The sequence below is a fragment of the Salminus brasiliensis genome, chromosome 24 (assembly GCF_030463535.1).
Source record: "Salminus brasiliensis chromosome 24, fSalBra1.hap2, whole genome shotgun sequence".
Classification (NCBI taxonomy): Eukaryota; Metazoa; Chordata; class Actinopteri; order Characiformes; family Bryconidae; genus Salminus; species Salminus brasiliensis.
This window is the reverse complement of record NC_132901.1, coordinates 3,210,063-3,227,814: the sequence shown is the minus strand read 5'-3', so window position 1 is coordinate 3,227,814 and position 17,752 is coordinate 3,210,063. Positions and strand designations below refer to the sequence as shown.

The following is a 17,752-nucleotide window of genomic DNA, read 5'->3' as shown; positions in this document are numbered from 1 at the left end:
TCTAGAAGGTTACTGATGTACTGCGTGAGATCCTGGTGTAGACCAGGCATGAAGGTGGCGCTACTGAGATCCTCTCCTTTCGGACAGCAGAGTTGGGAACCACCTTTCACTGGTTCGTCCTGTTCGGCTGTTCGTCCACTCGCCGATATCTGTGGCCTTCACCAGTGCTTGTGGTTCTTAGGGACTGTGGAGATGTTCAGATGGTGTTTGAACGTCAGCAAAGCTGAAAACATCAAGATAAACAGTATTAATAATGTCCACCAAGGGCAGTGTCTGGGGTTCACACTGCACATTGGGGCCTAGATTGGACCCATTTGGGAAGTCCAACTTGGTCCCAGTAATGAGCCCATGAACCTGGTCTACGACGTCTACGACACCCTCCACCACCCCGTCGCCCCACTTTAACTCTCGTCCTGTCTCTCATTCCCGGCTCCACCTATCAGAGGGGGACCAGTATCCTACCACAGAGGCTTCCAGCAGCCATTCAAACTCCAGACACAAGTTCTCAGAGTTCTTCCCCATCCCCTACAGGTCGGCTCGGAGACCAGTACTAACCTTTATGCCGCGCAGCATTTCATCAATGCTGGTAAAGTATCCAAATCACATGGCAAACACATATATCTTTAATTTCCTTTACAGCTTTGAGCAACGCTAAAAATAAAGACAGAAAATCCAAATAAATAAGATACAAATATCAATTAAAGTCAAAAGTCGGCCAAATGTGCTTTGTCGGGGTGGGTGGTGGGGGGAGGGGACATCAGTAGCATTATTATTATTATTATTATTATTATTATTATTTCCTTTTTTTTTTTTTTTTCAGAATTCAACATAATTAGCGTTTTTTTCGTCTTGCTTTTGAACGTTAATACGGTTAGTAATTGTGGACAGTGCACAAGACAGCTTACAAATCATGAAGGAAACAAATCTCAAGAACAGCCTCCAACCTAAAGTGCACAAAAAATAATAATACAAAGAAAATTAAATAAAAATCAGAACAAAACACAAAATATCTGGAAATATTAAGCATTCTTCAGATGTTTCAACATTCCTCAAAGGGGGGGGGTGTCTTGTCCCTGACTTTTTTTTTTTGGGGGGGGGGGGGGGGGGGGTGTTGGCCATCCCCAAAAACGAAGTGATTTTGGTTACAGATACGATCTCGAAACAAACGTTTAAAAAAACAAACAAAAAAAAATCTGTTGTTTTGTGGAGCTCTTGATTCTGCACTCCGTCATGTAGTGTTTCCTCTACACTCAAAAAAAAAACAACGCTCTTCCCACAGTTCCTGGACACTCTGCCCACTTGCCCTGTTTTGCTCTCGCGCCCTCTCGCTCCTCAGTTGCTTTTGCTGTTGCGCGTTTCAGGCGTCCTGCAGGCGCGTGGGCTGAGGTGGGCAACGTAGTCGTTCTGGAAGCGAGAATTGGGCGTCCGCTGCCTCTTCCTCTCGCCCTGCGTGGTGAAGAAAGCATCCTCAAAACGCATGCTGGAGGCTGTGGACTACACACACACACACACGCACACACACACACACACACATGCACGCACGCACATACATATACACACACACACACACAACCAATCCATATATCCATAAGAAAGCCCCCAGAGGTGAAAGAATTCACAGTAAACTAAAAAAGGATGCATTTGTACACATACAAAAACAGTATGGACAAAATACTGGAAACACTCCACAGTGAGTGTTAAGCATTAGACATCTGTTAAGCAGATGTCTAACAGAAGCCTAGCAGGACAACCCAACCCTGTGCCTTCAGAGCGGCTCCGGTGCTTGTGCATCGTGATTAATTTTTGTTTTGACCACTTGGGGGCGCTGCAGAACTGGAAGCGGTGTTGGCATTGCCATTGTAGATGGGGTGGTGATCATCCAACATCCTAACCTCACTAATGCTAGCTCTTATCGCTGAATGCAATCAAATCCCCACAGCAACTCTGCTCAAAAGTCAAGCCTTCTTCCCTGGACAGTAAAAAAGCTACTCCAACAGATGCAGCATCAACTCTTTTTAATACCCTTGATTTCAGAAGAAGCAATGGAGGAGCAGGTGTCCCAATACTTTTGTCCATTTAAGGCGATAATAGGCTTCGTCTGCCGGTTCAGTGTTTCCAATATTTTGTCCACTCAGTTAATTGTATTATATAAAAGGTAATAATAAGAGATCAACTGACAACTCACAAGGCGACCCTTGACCTTTTTGGGCAGGTCCTCGTCCAGTGTGTAAATGTCCTCTCTCTTCGCCAGAACCTGAGAACCGTCCTCAAACTCCACCTTACACACACACACACACACATCAGCATTTAGAACAACAAACAGCTTCTGAACCAACACAGACACTAAGAGTGTCTATTAAATAATCTACAAGTACCACACACACACACACACACACACACACACACACACACACACACAGAGTATGTGTACCTGGTACATATATGTGGTGTTAGAGCCCAGGTATTTGGCCCCGTAGAAAAGTCCATCAGGCCACTTGACCTGCACGGCCTCTCCAACTTCCGGTGGCCCAAGCTGGGCGCAGTCTCTGCTCTGTGTAAAGTAGGACAGAGATAGGCAAGGTTATTCAAACGTATATACATACACAGGCTATATGGACAAAAGTATTGGGACACCATCATTCCAGAGAACACAGTTCCTCCATTAGGCTGCATGGTGTCAACAGGTTCATGTTCATCTGCTCCAGAGGGTCCTATTCTATTGGCAGTGCTTCTCTACAGGGACTAGACCACCTTTGACTGTGAGCGTGCACGCATTTGCACATCTGCGTCAGCAGCAATGGCCGCAGCTTGGCGTGGCCGAATTCACTCCTTAGAAGGGGTGTCCACAAACATTCGGACACCGTATTAAACACCGTATTAAGCCAGCGGACTCACCACGATGTCCTCGGGATAGGTGTCGTTGCTGAAGGAGCCATCGTCGAACATGACCTCGTAAAAGGTTTGAGCCATTACTTGAGTGACGCGGGAGCTGTAGTAGCGCAGGTTCTTGTGTTTGGTGATCACCGTTTGGCCCAGCGCCAGCTCCGTTCGGCTCACCTTCATTTTCTGAGGCGGGAAAAAGTATACAGATATGTGTGTCAGCGTTAATGTTGATAAAGGGCGGGGGGAAAAAAAACACCCCACGAAAACACATGTCCAGCAATTCTGCACTGGTACTCGTGAGCAAAGATGGAAATCACCACCAACACACGACAACAACAGAATGAACCTGATAGTCAATCAATAAACTGATACTAAAAAAAACCCCAAAAATAATAATAAATGGGTTGTTGCTGAAATGTGTCCAAAGGCCAAAAGTTTGTGGACACCCGCTCATCTGATGATTTTTTCACAGTCAAGGCTGATAAAAAAGGAGCTTGTAACTTTAGGGAAGGCTTTCTACTAGATCTTTGAACCCTGTACTGAACCCTGGATCTGACTGTATTCAAGCCAAAAGAGCAGTGGTGGGGTCAGCTACTGATGTCGGATGATCAGTTCTGCCGCTCCAACCCATTCCAAAAGGTAAAGGATGGAGCTCAGTCACCTCAACGAACTCAGGCCCCGTTCACCACTGGCATTAACGTGGGCTTTGGGTAATCCGCTCACAAACGGCTGCCAAAAAGCATAGCTGTCCACACCTGCCATTCCAAACGAGCCCAGTGATCATTCGCTTTTCCGCTGGAGGAGGGGCCTTGTGCACGTATGTTAATGCCAGGTGTGAAAGAGGCCCTCAGTTCCTCTGCTCTCCAGCTCCAAAGCTCAATGCTGGAGTGCTTAATGCCCCTCCAGAGCATCCCACTGCACTGGTAATGCTTCTCCACTGAGATTATGCAGGAGTGTTTTAGTAAAATCAGTTGCATTAAGGTGTGTCCACAAACTTTCGGACATGAATTTTGAATTTGTTAGCTAACTAGTGTTACATTAGCCTTCTCTGGAAACTTCCTAATGGTAACCGAGGGAACCATACAGGATTTAATTATCAATGTCTATCAATCAATCTATCAAACACACAGACACGTCACATCTAGCTCTAACAGTAAGTACGACGCTATTCCGGAGTAACATCAAAAGAATACAGAGGATGTTCTTAATCAGTAGGAAATGAAGTGATTCCATGATTGACAGGTGAGGGGCGGGACTTTACCTATAGGGGGCGGGACCGAAGCGCAGCAGCAGTGAGTATACTCACAGCACTGGAGCTCCGTGACTGGTGCCTGTGGCAGGTGATGAACACTACATACGGCCAGTCGTCTGGCTCCATGGTGACGCCGGCTGCGTGAGCGCAGGTGACGTGGAAGGAGGTCGGGCAGCGGCCGCAGGAGCACTGAATACACGCCCCGGACAGCTTCTTCATACGGTTACGGCAATATATACACTTCTACAGAGAGAGAGAGGGAAAAAGAGAGAGAGAGGGTTAGTTAACCTTAATATGAACGTAAATGTGTATCATTGTTCCCTAACTATTGTTGCATCACCCCAACATCCCAAAAGTATTAGCTGCTTCACAGCTCAATGCTGGGGGGCTTTATACCCCTCTAGCCCACGCCTGGCATTAGGCAGCATGGTGCCAATAGGTTTCTGCTTATCTGCTCCAGAGAGTCCCATTCTATTGCCAGAACTTCTTGACATAGACTAGACAAGCTGCGTGCATGTGCAGGGTGTCCACAAATATGTGGACATAGAGTGACGGGGAGGAGTGGCCTTTTTCTCCCTGCTCTTAAACGTGCTGTACGATTCCACTGGCGTCCTCATTTTAGTACCAAGGCTGCTTTGCCTTGATCTCAAAAAGCTTGACAAACCACCTCTGGTCTCTAGAACTGTGCAGGTGTGCAGGTGTGCAGGTGTGCGTAACGTACAAGCTTATATCTCTGTGCCGGGACGGCACTGACGTCGATGGGGCTCCTCTTCACTATGTCAGCAAACTTCGCCTCAGGAAGACCCACAGCACACATCACATGGGCCCATCTACAACAGAGTAATGACACCTATAGAATAGTGGCCATACGTGTTTACAACACAGTGACAAAGTGTGCCATTTCCCTTCTCGACGTTGTAAGGTAGCGATACAATACACAGATCAATACTTACTAGCAAAAATCAATAACTAATCAATCAAAATAAAATAATAAATAATAAAATAGGGAAGAGTAAGGTTCTCACCTGTTGTCCGTTGTTCTTTTTAACGCACCTCCTCTCAAGTTACATAAACAGCAATCCTGTAATATATACACACATACTTTACTGCAGCGGTGTGTGTGTGTGTGTGTGTAACGATTAGTCTTCATGTACATTTGAAAGACTGATTACATACAGCGGTCAGGTCTCCACATGAACAGCGGTCACATGTCCACTCTTGGCTGACATCATGGGCAGCAACACCATAACAACCTGCATATGTAAACACATAATAATGAGGAACAAACAACGCTGTGTGTGTGTGTGTGTGTGTGTGTGTGTGTTGGGGTACGTACTGGCATGGACCTGCACACAGCACCGGCCACAGGCCACCAGGGGACTAGAGCCATCCTCCTCCAGAAGAGTGTTCGGGGGACAGGAGCCCTTGCGGTACGCAAAGCAGATTTCAGGGATCAGGGGTCGCGACCTCAGTCCTTGGCACTCTGCTTCAGGCCTCATCCCCACCTCAAGCTTACTGTCCTCGGACCTCTCCTCAGGCTGTGCGGGATGAATTAGGAGAAGAAATAGGAGTTAGCGAGTCCGACAGCTAACTGCCAAGTGCTTCAAACAGCACTGAACCCCTCACAAGCCTCACAGCCCGCTAAGCAACATACAAATGTGAGATTTTTGAGAGTCGGCTTTTCATATTTGTTCATAATGTGGCGTAATGTGAATCTGGAGGTTGTTATTTATATGGATCACGAATTTTAGACTTAACGAACCCCAAAAACTCCCCAAAATGGCTTGGAATAAAATCTTTAACCTCCACTGAGGTCTAGGAATGATAGCAATGAAGAATTGGAGCATTTCTATTGGTCCACTCATCTTGAACCCTTGACGCAACGTAAGAGAACAACCGCTAGACTTACATAAAGTCAAAAAGTGGGGTAGTTGTAGTTGTGCTGCTACCTGATAGTACGGCATGAAGAGGCTGCAGACCGCGCAGTGAGGAGCCGTCTTGGCTGCAGTGCTGTTGTACTCCTTCTCCGAGGGGAAATGGGGCTTTCTGTTCTGCCACAAATGAACCAGTGGCCTAGCCCAAGCATCGGCCTCCTGCTCCTCGCCATCTGAAGCACAGTCCTCGGTGGGCTCTAATAAACACACACACACACACACACACACACAGAGTTAACTGCAGTTATAGACGCCACTGTATTTAATAAAGCAATCCAATTCACCCTGCGTTCCCCCAGACACAGCAGTGATTTAGGAATGCAGTTATCAGATCAGACACCAAACATACCCACATCATTATTATTATTATTATTATTATTATTACTACTATTATTCACCAGGTAAGCATGCATATTTGGTAACTCATCAACTTGCCATCATCACTGTTGGTCTGCTGCTTCACAGCGCTGGGAACTGCCCTCGCTGTTGGCTTCCTCAGGGGGTGACGCCAACTCTTGGTGGTCCTTCTCTTCACTGGGGTCATAGGGTACTAAGAGAGCGAGACAGAGAGAATGTGGTAAACGTGGTACACTACAGACTAGAAGTGAAGGTCCTACCCCCCCCCCCCCCCCCACTAGGAAGCTATAGACCGCCTCCGTTTAAACTGCCGGGCAGCCGGGGAGTTATCCGAGCCTTTGCAGCCTTTCTGCCAGTCTGACCATTCTCTGTTCCTGACCTGTCTCCTCCGTCTGTGGCTGTGTTTTCTGTTTTGCACCATTCTGAGTAACTCTAGAGAGAGCTGTTCTGAAGATTTCAGGTGTGTAACAGCTCTAGAGATGCAGAAACTCTACAGACAGACATTCACAGTGATCAGAATTTATGGTGGATGATGTGAGCATTAGCTAAAGCTGCTGGCCAGCATCTGCATGATTTATGCATTGTACTGCTGCTGCTAAATACCCCAATGAAATGCGCAGCAAGTTGTTTACCTCGCTGTTTTTGTAAAAATACACATTTCTGGAGAATCCTAACGGAACTGATTTTCCATTATTCCATAAATTATAGAATAGAGCATCTGATTCAACATAGTTTTGATATCTAGTGTAATCCAACAGGCTCTCAGCACTCACCAGACAGACTTCTCCGGGCTCCAGGCCGGAAGTCCCACACTCGGCCTCACTCATGTTCTCCTCGCTGGACTCGCTGCTGCTGTCCTCTTCCCTTTCCCCCGAATCTGAATCTCGTTCAGACCCTTCGCCCTCAGACCTCCGAGGTCCCCGAGAGCTGAACTCGCCACCAGGAGCATCTTCCAGAGGGAGCTCAGCTGTCATCTCTGGCCCAGAAGGGTGCACCACGCTGGGTTCCAGGTTGGCCCAGGTCAGGGCCCTCTCTGGAGAGTCTGGAGGGTCGGGGGATTTGACCTGCTGGCAGCGAGACTCTGCCCACATGGCGTAAGGCAGCTGGTCGTGAGCGTCGCTTTCGGCCAAGCTTGGTTGTAGGCTTTCAATCAGCACAGCAGGATTCTGGGCGTTGAAGTTCTTCCAGATGTTGGAGGAGAAGGGCTTAGAGTCTTCAAATAGGTTTGGGGAAGCAGGAGAAACGGATTTGGCGTCAACAAACGCAGACGTGTGCCGTGGCTGTAAAGCAGCGTGGGGAGTGTTGTGACTTGACGAAGTGCTGGGAGACTCTATGGACTGATTGGGTTGAGAAAGTGCCCGAATGGCTCCATCGCTGGGAAGTTGCCATGGTGATACTGATTCAGCTGCCTTTTGTTTCTTGCTAGCATCAGCCCCGGAAGCAAGCAATTGGCTGCTACCTTTTTGGAATGGGTTGGAGCACCAATCAGGATAAAGTGCTTTAGAACAAGTCCCGGTTTCCTCCATTATAACTGGGGGTGATCCTTCTTGCTGGACCACCAGATCTGAGGAAGCGTTAGGGTTGCCTGACTGGAGTGTATCTTCAGTGGCGGACTGAACAGCGAGGGTCAAGGAGGGCATTTCTGAGGTCAAGTTCGGGGGGTTCCGTCCCTCTTCCTCCCCTGAAACCTCTGGAGTCAGGAGTGGCATGTCGGAGGAAGAAGCGGAGTACACAGTTCCAGACCGTTCTCCGAGCTCCGAGGTTTCTACAGTAACCGTTAAACAACGTGGAGCAACGTCTGGAGAGGGATTTTCCTTATAAAGTGCATTTGCTGCAACGCTGCGAAGCCGAGACCCTGAATCTGTCTCAACTATTCCATCCGTATTGCTTTTGAGCGAGTCGCCCGCTGATGCCGCACCTGCTGTGCTGGGAACACTGAGGGCGGCTGCAGGAGACTGATATGGTTCCGAGGGGGATTTGGATTTGGCAACGAATGACCCTTCAACAGTTCTGTCTGAGCTCGAAGGCTCGTCCATGGCGAAGTCTGGAATGTTCTCAGTGGAGGACTCCGGGGTCTCTAAGGCTTCGTTTGGAGTTACCTGACCATCAGCTGCTTCCGCTACAGACTTCTGCGAGGTTGTGGATTCAGGGCTTGCAGATGTGTCCTGAGAAGGTGCAGAGTCGCACTTGGTTTGCTGAGTGAGCTGAGCCTCCGGGGGCGAGGCTTGGGATGGGGCCCTGTGACATCTAGAAGACTGGGCCAATAAATCGCTCTCCACGCGTGTTACCTTGACGACACAAATCTGTCGACATGGACCAGCAAGTCCTGAAAGGTAAACAAAGAGGGATGCAGTTAGACATGGTACTGAATGGAGCTCCATCACTCCAAGCTCACACTTGGTTTTTGAGTTCTGTGAAATTGATAGAGAAAAGTCATCAACAGTGTAACCTGAGAAATGAAATGCACCATGGGGTTTGCAGTCCTTTTTCTGCTGACCAGCCTGCAATTCCTTATCTTTCTGAGGTAATCCCGCCTTTTTACTTGCTCGGCGCTCTCCCGCCGCGGAGGAGTTGGCCATGACAACCGGCTCGTGCACGGTCTTCAGTCGCTTGGAACGAGTGCGAGGGTGATGGACGCTGCTATGGAACAAAGAGGGAAAAAAAAGAGGCAGCCCAAGCTAGTGTCCGTAAACTTTTGACAGACATCTCAAATCACAATACAGTTTGGCTGACTCGCTGCTCCTCACCTTTTAGTGGACGGTCGGGTTTTTCGACGTCTCTGGAGCCACATCTGCAGCTCAGGCGTGGTGCTGGGTGTGGCCAGAGTGTGGTCTAGAACGCAGGGGTCTTTGCCCTGCGTCCAGGCCTGGTAACGGTCCGGCTGGAAACGCCTCACAAACGGGTCCATGGAGATCTTCACCATGTCCTTACTGCACGTGCACTGTGTGGACAGTGTGTGTGAAAGGGTCTTATTTCTCTTCGCAAAATACTGGGAGACAAATACTCTGTGTACATGGTGGTCCCGGCACGAAGAAGCCTGGGAGCCTCGGACTTAGATGTAGCGCAGGTCAGTTATACCTGTGTGGCGACCTTGCCGTAGTTGATCCAGCGCACGCTGGCAAAGTTGGTGGATTCCGCACAGTTGAAGCCGTGGTTGAAGCCAGCGTGGTATCCGTACGGAAACGTGATCATAAACTCTCCTGCCTCCTGAGTTATCTGACCACACACACACACACACACACATAAATAACGTCAGTCATAAAGTCAACGTTGGTTCAAAATCATATACATGTCCAAATGTTTGTGGACACCCCTTCTAATGAATGCCTTCAGCTACATCAAGTTGCACCCTGTAGAGAAGTACGGTCAATAGAATAGATAGATAAACATGAACCTATCGGCACCATGCTGCCTAACGCCAGGTCAGGCGTGAGCTAGAGGGCGGACCTCACCAACACACTCGTCGCTAAATGCAATCAAAGCCTCACAGCAGTGCTCCTCCAAAGTCTTCCCTGGACAGTAGAGAGAGTTACCCCAACAAAAGCAGAATCAACTCTTCTATAATATCCTCTCAGTTTCAGAAGAAACCTTGAATGAGCAGGTGTCCCAATACTTGTGTCCATCAGTGTAAATAGATTCATACAGCAGAACTTCATTTAACGAAAACGTGCTTATGCTCTGTGTGAAGATCTGACTGCATTCGGAGCAGCAAGGATGTCAGGTATTTCCAAAAACCTGTGGCAGCAACTGTCGCACCTTAAAGTAGCTAAATGCACTGATTAGCAGAAGTGTCTGGATACTTTTGAACTCAGTGTATGCCTACGCAAGTAGATTTCCCCTTAATAAATGCATCTGTAGCTGAACACCAGCACGACTAAACGTTAAAGCTTGCATTCACAGACCGAACCAGGATTAGGAGATCCAGTCCCAACCCCAGTCTGGAATATCTAAAGCAAGAAGAGGAGCGTAACAGCTACGTCCTACCCGATCAAACGGGATGCCGTATTTCTTCAGCACGGAGGGAGAGATCAGAGTCATCTTGTGTCTGAGGAAAGCTTCACAACCCTTGAAGCTGTTCGGGAAGAAACCTGTGAGAAGAACACAAAGGGACATCATCTTCAATGTCGCAGGAAATACCTGCCTTCAACAAAGCACAGCAAAAATGTAGCACAGCTGGTACACTCGTATATCCGCGAGCTTCGAGAGGGAACAAGGACCGGGAGTCCATACTCATAACTCATAACTCGTGTGGGTCTACGAAATGTGTAAAGGAAACATTAGGAGGTCTTATTATGGGCAAAAGAAGTATGATGACTAGCTAATTCAGTACAATGAACATGAGCTAATGGCTAATTTACCTGTGGCTAATCGCTCCAGTCTCTTCCCATGTTCTGGAGGAATAGCATACCTGAAAAATCCAAATAAACACTCAAATCAGAACCAAGGCGAAAGTGGCAAAAGTGGACAATTTAATAATATGTTGCCAATAATGTTTAGACAACTGAAGAACTTCACTTCCTTCTCAAGAACTAGCTACTTAGCAAATAGCTCAACACAGCTCACAATTACCACAGTAGATGTTCTTCCAGTCCAAAATATATAATCCTGTATGCTTACCAGTATTTCCAGCCCAAAATATCCAATTAAAAGAGGGGTTTTATAAAGTTTACCTCAGAATATAGCCAATCCTGTAAGTTTACCAGTATTTCCAGTCCAAAATATTAAATTAGAAGAGTGATTATATAAAGTTTACCTCAGAATATAGCCAATCCTGTAAGTTCACCAGTATTTCCAGTCCAAAATATTAAATTAGAAGAGTGATTATATAAAGTTTACCTCAGAATATAGCCAATCCTGTAAGTTCACCAGTATTTCCAGTCCAAAATATTAAATTAGAAGAGTGATTTTTATAAAGTTTACCTCAGAATATAGCCAATCCCATATGTCTACCAGTATTTCCAGTCCATATATGAAGAAAATGAAGAGTGTTTTTATAAAGTTTACCTCAGAATACAGTCAATACTGTAAGTTTACCGGCCAAAAATATTTACCGAAACAGTTCCATAAAGTTTACCTCAGAATATAGTCAATGGCGGACGTTTACCAGTATTTCCAGTCCAAAATATCAAGTTCCAGGAGTGGTTTTATAAAGTTTACCTCAGGAAATAGTCAATCCTGCATGTTTACCAGCCCTATTGTCTTTCGTTTGTTTTGGCAAGTGTGTCATAATGGACCAGTTTATGTGTCTGGAAGTGTTTACAGGTCCTTCCCAAATAGTCTAGCCAATACTGGCTAGCCCACATGTTTCAGTTGCTTAGCTTGAGTCTACTAAAACCTGAACTGTGATCATGTCTTAGACTAATATTAAGCCAGTGTACGTCATGTGCATTTTAACAACATGGGGCAAATGAGACTGACTGACTGACCAACTGACCCTTTGCTTTGTTAACTAGTGAGCTTCAGAAACAACCTATGCATTGGATTTATGGAGTGGATTTGGACTCATCACCAAGACTTGGGCTCTCCGAAGTGCAGGTAGTTGATGCTGTAGAGGTCCATGTCCTCTGTGTGCCAGGAGAAGCTGGTCTTCCACATGCCGAAGTACAGGTAGGGTGTGTTCACGCCCTGGATGGAAACCCCACAGTCCTCCTCGATCACATCCAGGATGGAGTTCAGGTGGCCGATATTCCACTCCTCTACACCCTTGTGCACACAGAAACAAACACAGATTTAATATAGGACACGTTTCTGGGACTAAAGACTGACACAATCGGGTCAGCTCTGCTCATCTTAGCCACGGCATTATAACCACCTGCCTAATTTTGTGTAGGCCAAAACAGCTTTGACCTGTTGAGGAATGGACAAAACCTCTGAAGGTGTCCATCAGTGATCAGTCTTGGGCGTCCGTGACCCTGGTTGTTCTTCTATGGATTACTTTTGGTACAGATACTGTCCACTGCACACCAGGAACACCCCACAGGACCTGCCTGATGTTTTGGGGATGTTCTGACCCAACTAACTAACTTCATCAGCACCCAACCTTGAAGGTGCTTATCTAGCCTCTCCTTGTTTGTAGCACTGACCTCGTCATATAGCGTTCCACTGACATCTGCACCATATATGGGAGGCACGAAGGTCAGATTCTTCCAGTACTTCCTCTCCAGGTCCTCGTAGTTCAGGTAGCGAGGAGTACAATATCTGCACAGGTAAACCGAACATCAAGGGACAGGTCAGGCAACCTAGTAACCTAGTAACATCCAGGTTGTGTGTTCGCCTTACGTGTCACTGTTGGCCAGCCTGCGGAACTCCTGCACGCTGAGCGACTTCTTCTGAATGTTGTACTGGGTGAAAAGCCCCGACTGGCCGGCCACCATCTGCTGAATGGGCGCCTGGATAATGACGTCATCAATGTCATCATAGCTACGCCTCGGCTTCCAACCCTTCGGCGGTATCACCTACGAGGAGAAGGAGGGATGAGGGAGACAGACCGCGGACCACAGCTTAGTAAGTCCATCTTAAACATTCCTAATAAAAACACAGCGCATCCAACAAGCGCAAAGGCTTTACCCCCTTTACGCTCATTAACGAGCCCTTCCTGAGCTGAGGTTGTTCATGATGGTCCTCCATACTAACCACTCAAGTGTGTTACCGCAGGAACGCACCAAAACGTGCAGGTGTACTCCATGACCGGGAAACACTACAGGCCTACATGGACCTCAATCACGCCATCAAACACACCTTGGCCAGTCCGGCGCGGTGAGCTCCCTGGGACTCCATGTACACCAGGTACTGGTTGAAGTCCCGGAACTCCTCCATGGTGGGTCGGAAGGTCATGATCTTACAGGAGGGGTTAACGGAGGCGTTTGCCCCGGCGCCCGCCATCCTGCCCTGCCCTCCTTACTGCAGCACCACCTGGTGGGCAAACAGAGCAAATTAGAGTGTTTCCTCCAACTAATGTTCATAGGCACGACTCAGAAGACATGTGCAGGTTCACTGGTGGGTAATAAATGTTTACATCACTAAATTATGTGAAAATGTTGAAAAATAAGTGTACTGCCCCTTTAAATTTCACAGTGCTAGTGCAGTACCTGTACATTTTACTGTACATTATTAGATATTTACTACCACAAAAGCCCTAAGTTGATCAAAAGCCCTCTAATTATTTTAAAAATAACCAGTCTGAGCAATTCACAGTTGTTTAGGACTTAGAAATTAAGCATAAAAGCAGCAGAGTTTGGTCCTTATTTACTGAACTTCACCCTCATCCCAAAGCCGGGCATTTTTCTGCAGGGCCGCGTTCACTAGAGACAGTGGCTGAATCCAGGTCCAGGCACTGAAAACTCCGCCCCGGGATTTTGCTCCCACTGCCTGCAGAGCGCCGCTGCAGCTCAGTTGCGGTGGCGCTGCTCAGGCGGTTGGAACAAAACCCCGGGGCGGATTTTCACTCTCCGGACCTGGACTGGCCAGCACTGGCTACAAGGCGCTGTAAAACAATAGAAACGCTGACAAACGGAGCAAGAATGGCTGAAATGGCTCACAAGCGCTGGTTTAAGCCGTGTTTTCAGCAGCTGTTGGCGTTTAAGGCGCGGTAAAGTGCGGGGTTTGGTTGGGTTAGCTACTGACTCGCTGCCTGACTGTCGTTAGCACCTAGCTCTAGCTCTCTAGCTAGCTAATGGTGCAGGAGCTAGCGATAAAGCTGGCTACTTGTGCGATATTCGTCCACCGAGCAACGAAGACTTGTGCCTCTCCTCCCTCCAGCCGGGTATAATCCCCCCCGGGTCGCTTTAGGGGGCGAGATCTCACCTCGCGGCGTGAGGACGAGCCCGCTCCGCTGTGCTTGTTGTTGGCAGTGAAATCCCTTTAAACAGCCCAGCTGTTGTGTCTACTTCATGACAGCCGTCTGCTCTCACACGATTTCACAGCTTCTTCTCTGAGCTCCTCTTTCCCAGCCTCTCCCGGCTGTTGCCATCTAGTGCTCGGATAGACTTTTCCTGCCCATGGGCTTTGATTTAGCTAGAGAAAATGATCAATTATTGGATATTAATGTGGCATAAAGCATGAAAACACTCATATACGCCCCTTAAAAATAAGGCTGCAGGCGAGGCCTCATTCACCGAGTCCTAAACCGGCCAAGGCCGAGTCGGGTGCCCTTCAGGACTGGAAGCGCCGATGGTGTCGAAGGAGGCGTTTATAGAACTGTAATTAATCTGTTGTTTCATAATTTTACCGTGGCTGTAAAGCCGTTCTGTAGTGGACGGGGTTCATGCAGCGTTTGGGAGTGGGAATATAACGGGTCAAGACTGTTACATCACAGTTTTGGGCTTTTGGAATTCGCCTGTTTTCCTGCACTGTTTTGGTTTTGCGGGATTTTCTTTCGAATGAAAAAGACAACTGTCTCTAACCGTTTAAGGTTCACGGTTAGCTGAATTTGTTAGCGGGACGAGTTATTTTATGCATTTGAAAAATTATTATAATAATGCTGCGTCCCATTTACCTCGGGAGTCGGATGGCGGAGCTGGGAACGGGACTGATCGCGTCCCAGTTAAACATTCCGATATTTCTACGCTGTTTCCGAAACGTTTCACAAAACAGCTCACTAAAGACTTCGGAGTTTACCGCAACTGGTTTGCCAATCCTTTACTGGTGATGTAGGCAAGTCTAACCTAAAGATGTCCCAATTTTTATGTCCCAGGTTAGGATTGTTGATAACAATGCATTATGCGATATTTTGCACAGTCCGACACCATGGGAACACGTCCACAGGTAGAAGGTCGTGTGTTCGACTGATTTAATGGGGCGCGAACAGGTGGAAGCGCTGATGAACTGCATGACTGTACTACTGCTGTTACTACTGAAGATCGAGGGAATTTTTTTTACATTACATCATTAATCATCCATTTTAACATAAATAATAATAATAACAATGTTATTATATATTTTTTTGAATTTTTTAAATATTTTTGATAATTATTTGAAATGTGCAGTTTTCCAATCCTACCTACAACCCTGTTACATGGGCTGGTTTGTGGCACGGGTGGCGGCTCAATTCCCGAGTCTTACGGGATAGTGCTGCTGTCCTCTCATTGTGTCTTCTCAGCCGTCCCCCCTGCTGTTAGCAAGCTGAAGACTAGCTGGTTCACTTCTAGCCTTGCCCTCACTAGCTTCTGATGTGTGTTTAGCTCCAGTTTGGTTCAGCTGAGGAAGCCTGTCAGCTAGGTTAGCTTTTAGCCTAGCTCAGATCACTGTCCCAAAACCCCGCCCCCCCGCTTACACTTCGTCAAGTGCCTGGTTTGAGCTCCTCTTGTGTGGACGCTGGCACAGGAGAAGCCCTGATCTGTTGTGTTTGGCAGGATCCCAGTGGGCGGGGTTTAGGTAAGTGTAACAAGTCAAGACTGTGATGTAACAGTTTTGGGCTTTTGGAATTGGCCCGTTTCCCAGCTGTGTTTTGGTTCTGCTGGATGTTTTTTTTTTAAGGGGGGGGAGCAGTGTCCGAGGTTCACAGGATTTTCATCGGTCAGTTTTCCATGCTTGGACAGCTGGATATTTGGAAACCAGAGGCTAACGCCGTCATCCTCACTGGGGTTTGTCCTGATGAAGTTTTTATTGTTGGGGGTTTTAGGACCATTTCAGACGTCAGAGACAATCAGAGATTACACACAGACTGCGCGCACGCGCGAGAGTGAGAGAGAGAGAGAGAGAGAGAGAGAGAGAGCCGAGCACACTCTGTAAAGCAGATTAGAGCTGAGCGTCTCCCTCCTCCTCTCCTCCTCCTCCTCTTCCTCCTCCTCCTCCTCCTGTCCTGTCCTGCGCTCTGCTCCGCTCTGCTCCTCTCCAGACTAAACTGACCCGCCGGGAAATGTACCGTCCAGCAGCAGAAACACACCACCGATGATTAAGAGACGCCTCTGAAGGTGAGTGACAATTACAGCATGTGTGTGGAGAAGAACGAGAGAGACAGTGTGTGAAGATAGAGTGACATAGAGAAAAGAAGAGAGGTGAGATAAAGAGAGAGAGAGAGAGAACAGAAGAGAGTGTAATAAGTAAAGAGAGAGAGAGAGTGATACAGAGGGAGTGAGAGGTAGAGAGAGAGGTCAGCAGAGAGTCATAAGAGGAAAGGGAGTGAGAGACAGAGTGCTAGGAGGGGAGAGAGTGAGAGAAAGATGGATTGGTATGAGGAAAGTGAGAGTGAGAGAGACAGGGTGATAAGAGTGACAGGAAAGAGTGTGAGACAGGTCGTGAGAAGAGGGCAGTGAGATGATAGAGAGAGAGAGTGAGGCGAATAGTGATGAGCGAGGAAAGCGAGTGAGAGTGATAAAAGAAACATCTGATAGATGGACAGGAAAGAGAGTGAGACGGCATGTGAGGGTGAAGAGGACAGAGAGTGAGACGGCTTGTGAGGGTGAAGAGGACAGAGAGTGAGACGGCTTGTGAGAATGATAAGGTGAAAGGTGAAAGGAGAGTAAGACAGGTATGAGAGTGATAGGAAAGAGAGAGTAAAACGGGGAGTGAAAGTGATGGGAAAGAGTGATAAAGGGAGAGTGAGACGAATAGTGTTGTTGTTGTGCTGATACTGTACCGTCGCTGTGCCCTCACTCTACCGTCGCTGTGCTGATACTGTACCGTCGCTGTGCTGATACTGTACTGTCCCTGTGCCCTCACTCTACCGTCGCTGTGCTGATACTGTACCGTCGCTGTGCTGATACTGTACCGTCGCTGTGCCCTCACTCTACCGTCGCTGTGCTGATACTGTACCGTCGCTGTGCTGATACTGTACTGTCCCTGTGCCCTCACTGTACCGTCACTGTGCTGATACTGTACCGTCCCTGTGCCCTCACTGTACCGTCACCGTGCTGATACTGTACCGTCCCTGTGCCCTCACTGTACCGTCACTGTGCCCTCACTGTACCGTCCCTGTGCCCTCACTGTACTGTCACTGTGCTGATACTGTACCGTCCCTGTGCCCTCACTGTACCGTCCCTGTGCCCTCACTGTACTGTAACTGTGCCCTCACTGTACCGTCGCTGTGCTGATACTGTACCATCCCTGTGCCCTCACTGTACCGTCCCTGTGCCCTCACTGTACCGTCGCTGTGCTGATACTGTACCATCCCTGTGCCCTCACTGTACCGTCCCTGTGCCCTCACTGTACCGTCACTGTGCCCTCACTGTTCCATCACTGTGCCCTCACTGTACCGTCCCTGTGCCCTCACTGTACCGTAACTGTGCCCTCACTGTACCGTCGCTGTGCTGATACTGTACCATCCCTGTGCCCTCACTGTACCGTCACTGTGCTGATACTGTACCGTCCCTGTGCCCTCACTGTACCG

The 17,752-nt window shown here is 47.9% G+C and overlaps 1 protein-coding gene across 6 annotated transcripts; it reads right to left on the bottom strand.

The window, feature by feature from the left end:
* Window positions 1-600: 600 nt before the first annotated feature.
* kdm4c (lysine (K)-specific demethylase 4C) lies at window positions 601-14,355 on the bottom strand. 6 transcript variants are annotated; one of them, XM_072669887.1, is made up of 22 exons: window positions 14,230-14,355; window positions 13,165-13,338; window positions 12,706-12,881; window positions 12,510-12,624; window positions 11,936-12,129; window positions 10,785-10,834; window positions 10,411-10,514; window positions 9,505-9,642; window positions 9,174-9,367; window positions 8,876-9,066; window positions 7,200-8,752; window positions 6,505-6,619; window positions 6,085-6,266; window positions 5,472-5,673; window positions 5,312-5,388; window positions 5,161-5,216; window positions 4,857-4,965; window positions 4,190-4,378; window positions 2,896-3,066; window positions 2,432-2,551; window positions 2,179-2,278; window positions 601-1,446 (listed from the first exon to the last, which is right to left on the bottom strand). In XM_072669887.1, exons 2-22 carry the CDS (start codon window positions 13,306-13,308, stop codon window positions 1,358-1,360), a joined length of 4,269 nt encoding a protein of 1,422 aa, XP_072525988.1. In that variant the 5' UTR covers window positions 13,309-13,338; window positions 14,230-14,355; the 3' UTR covers window positions 601-1,357. The 6 variants fall into 6 exon arrangements, with proteins under 6 accessions (XP_072525988.1, XP_072525983.1, XP_072525987.1 ...); XM_072669882.1 differs by having other exon boundaries at window positions 601-1,494; window positions 2,186-2,278; XM_072669886.1 differs by having other exon boundaries at window positions 2,186-2,278.
* Between the last annotated feature and the right edge of the window lie 3,397 nt (window positions 14,356-17,752).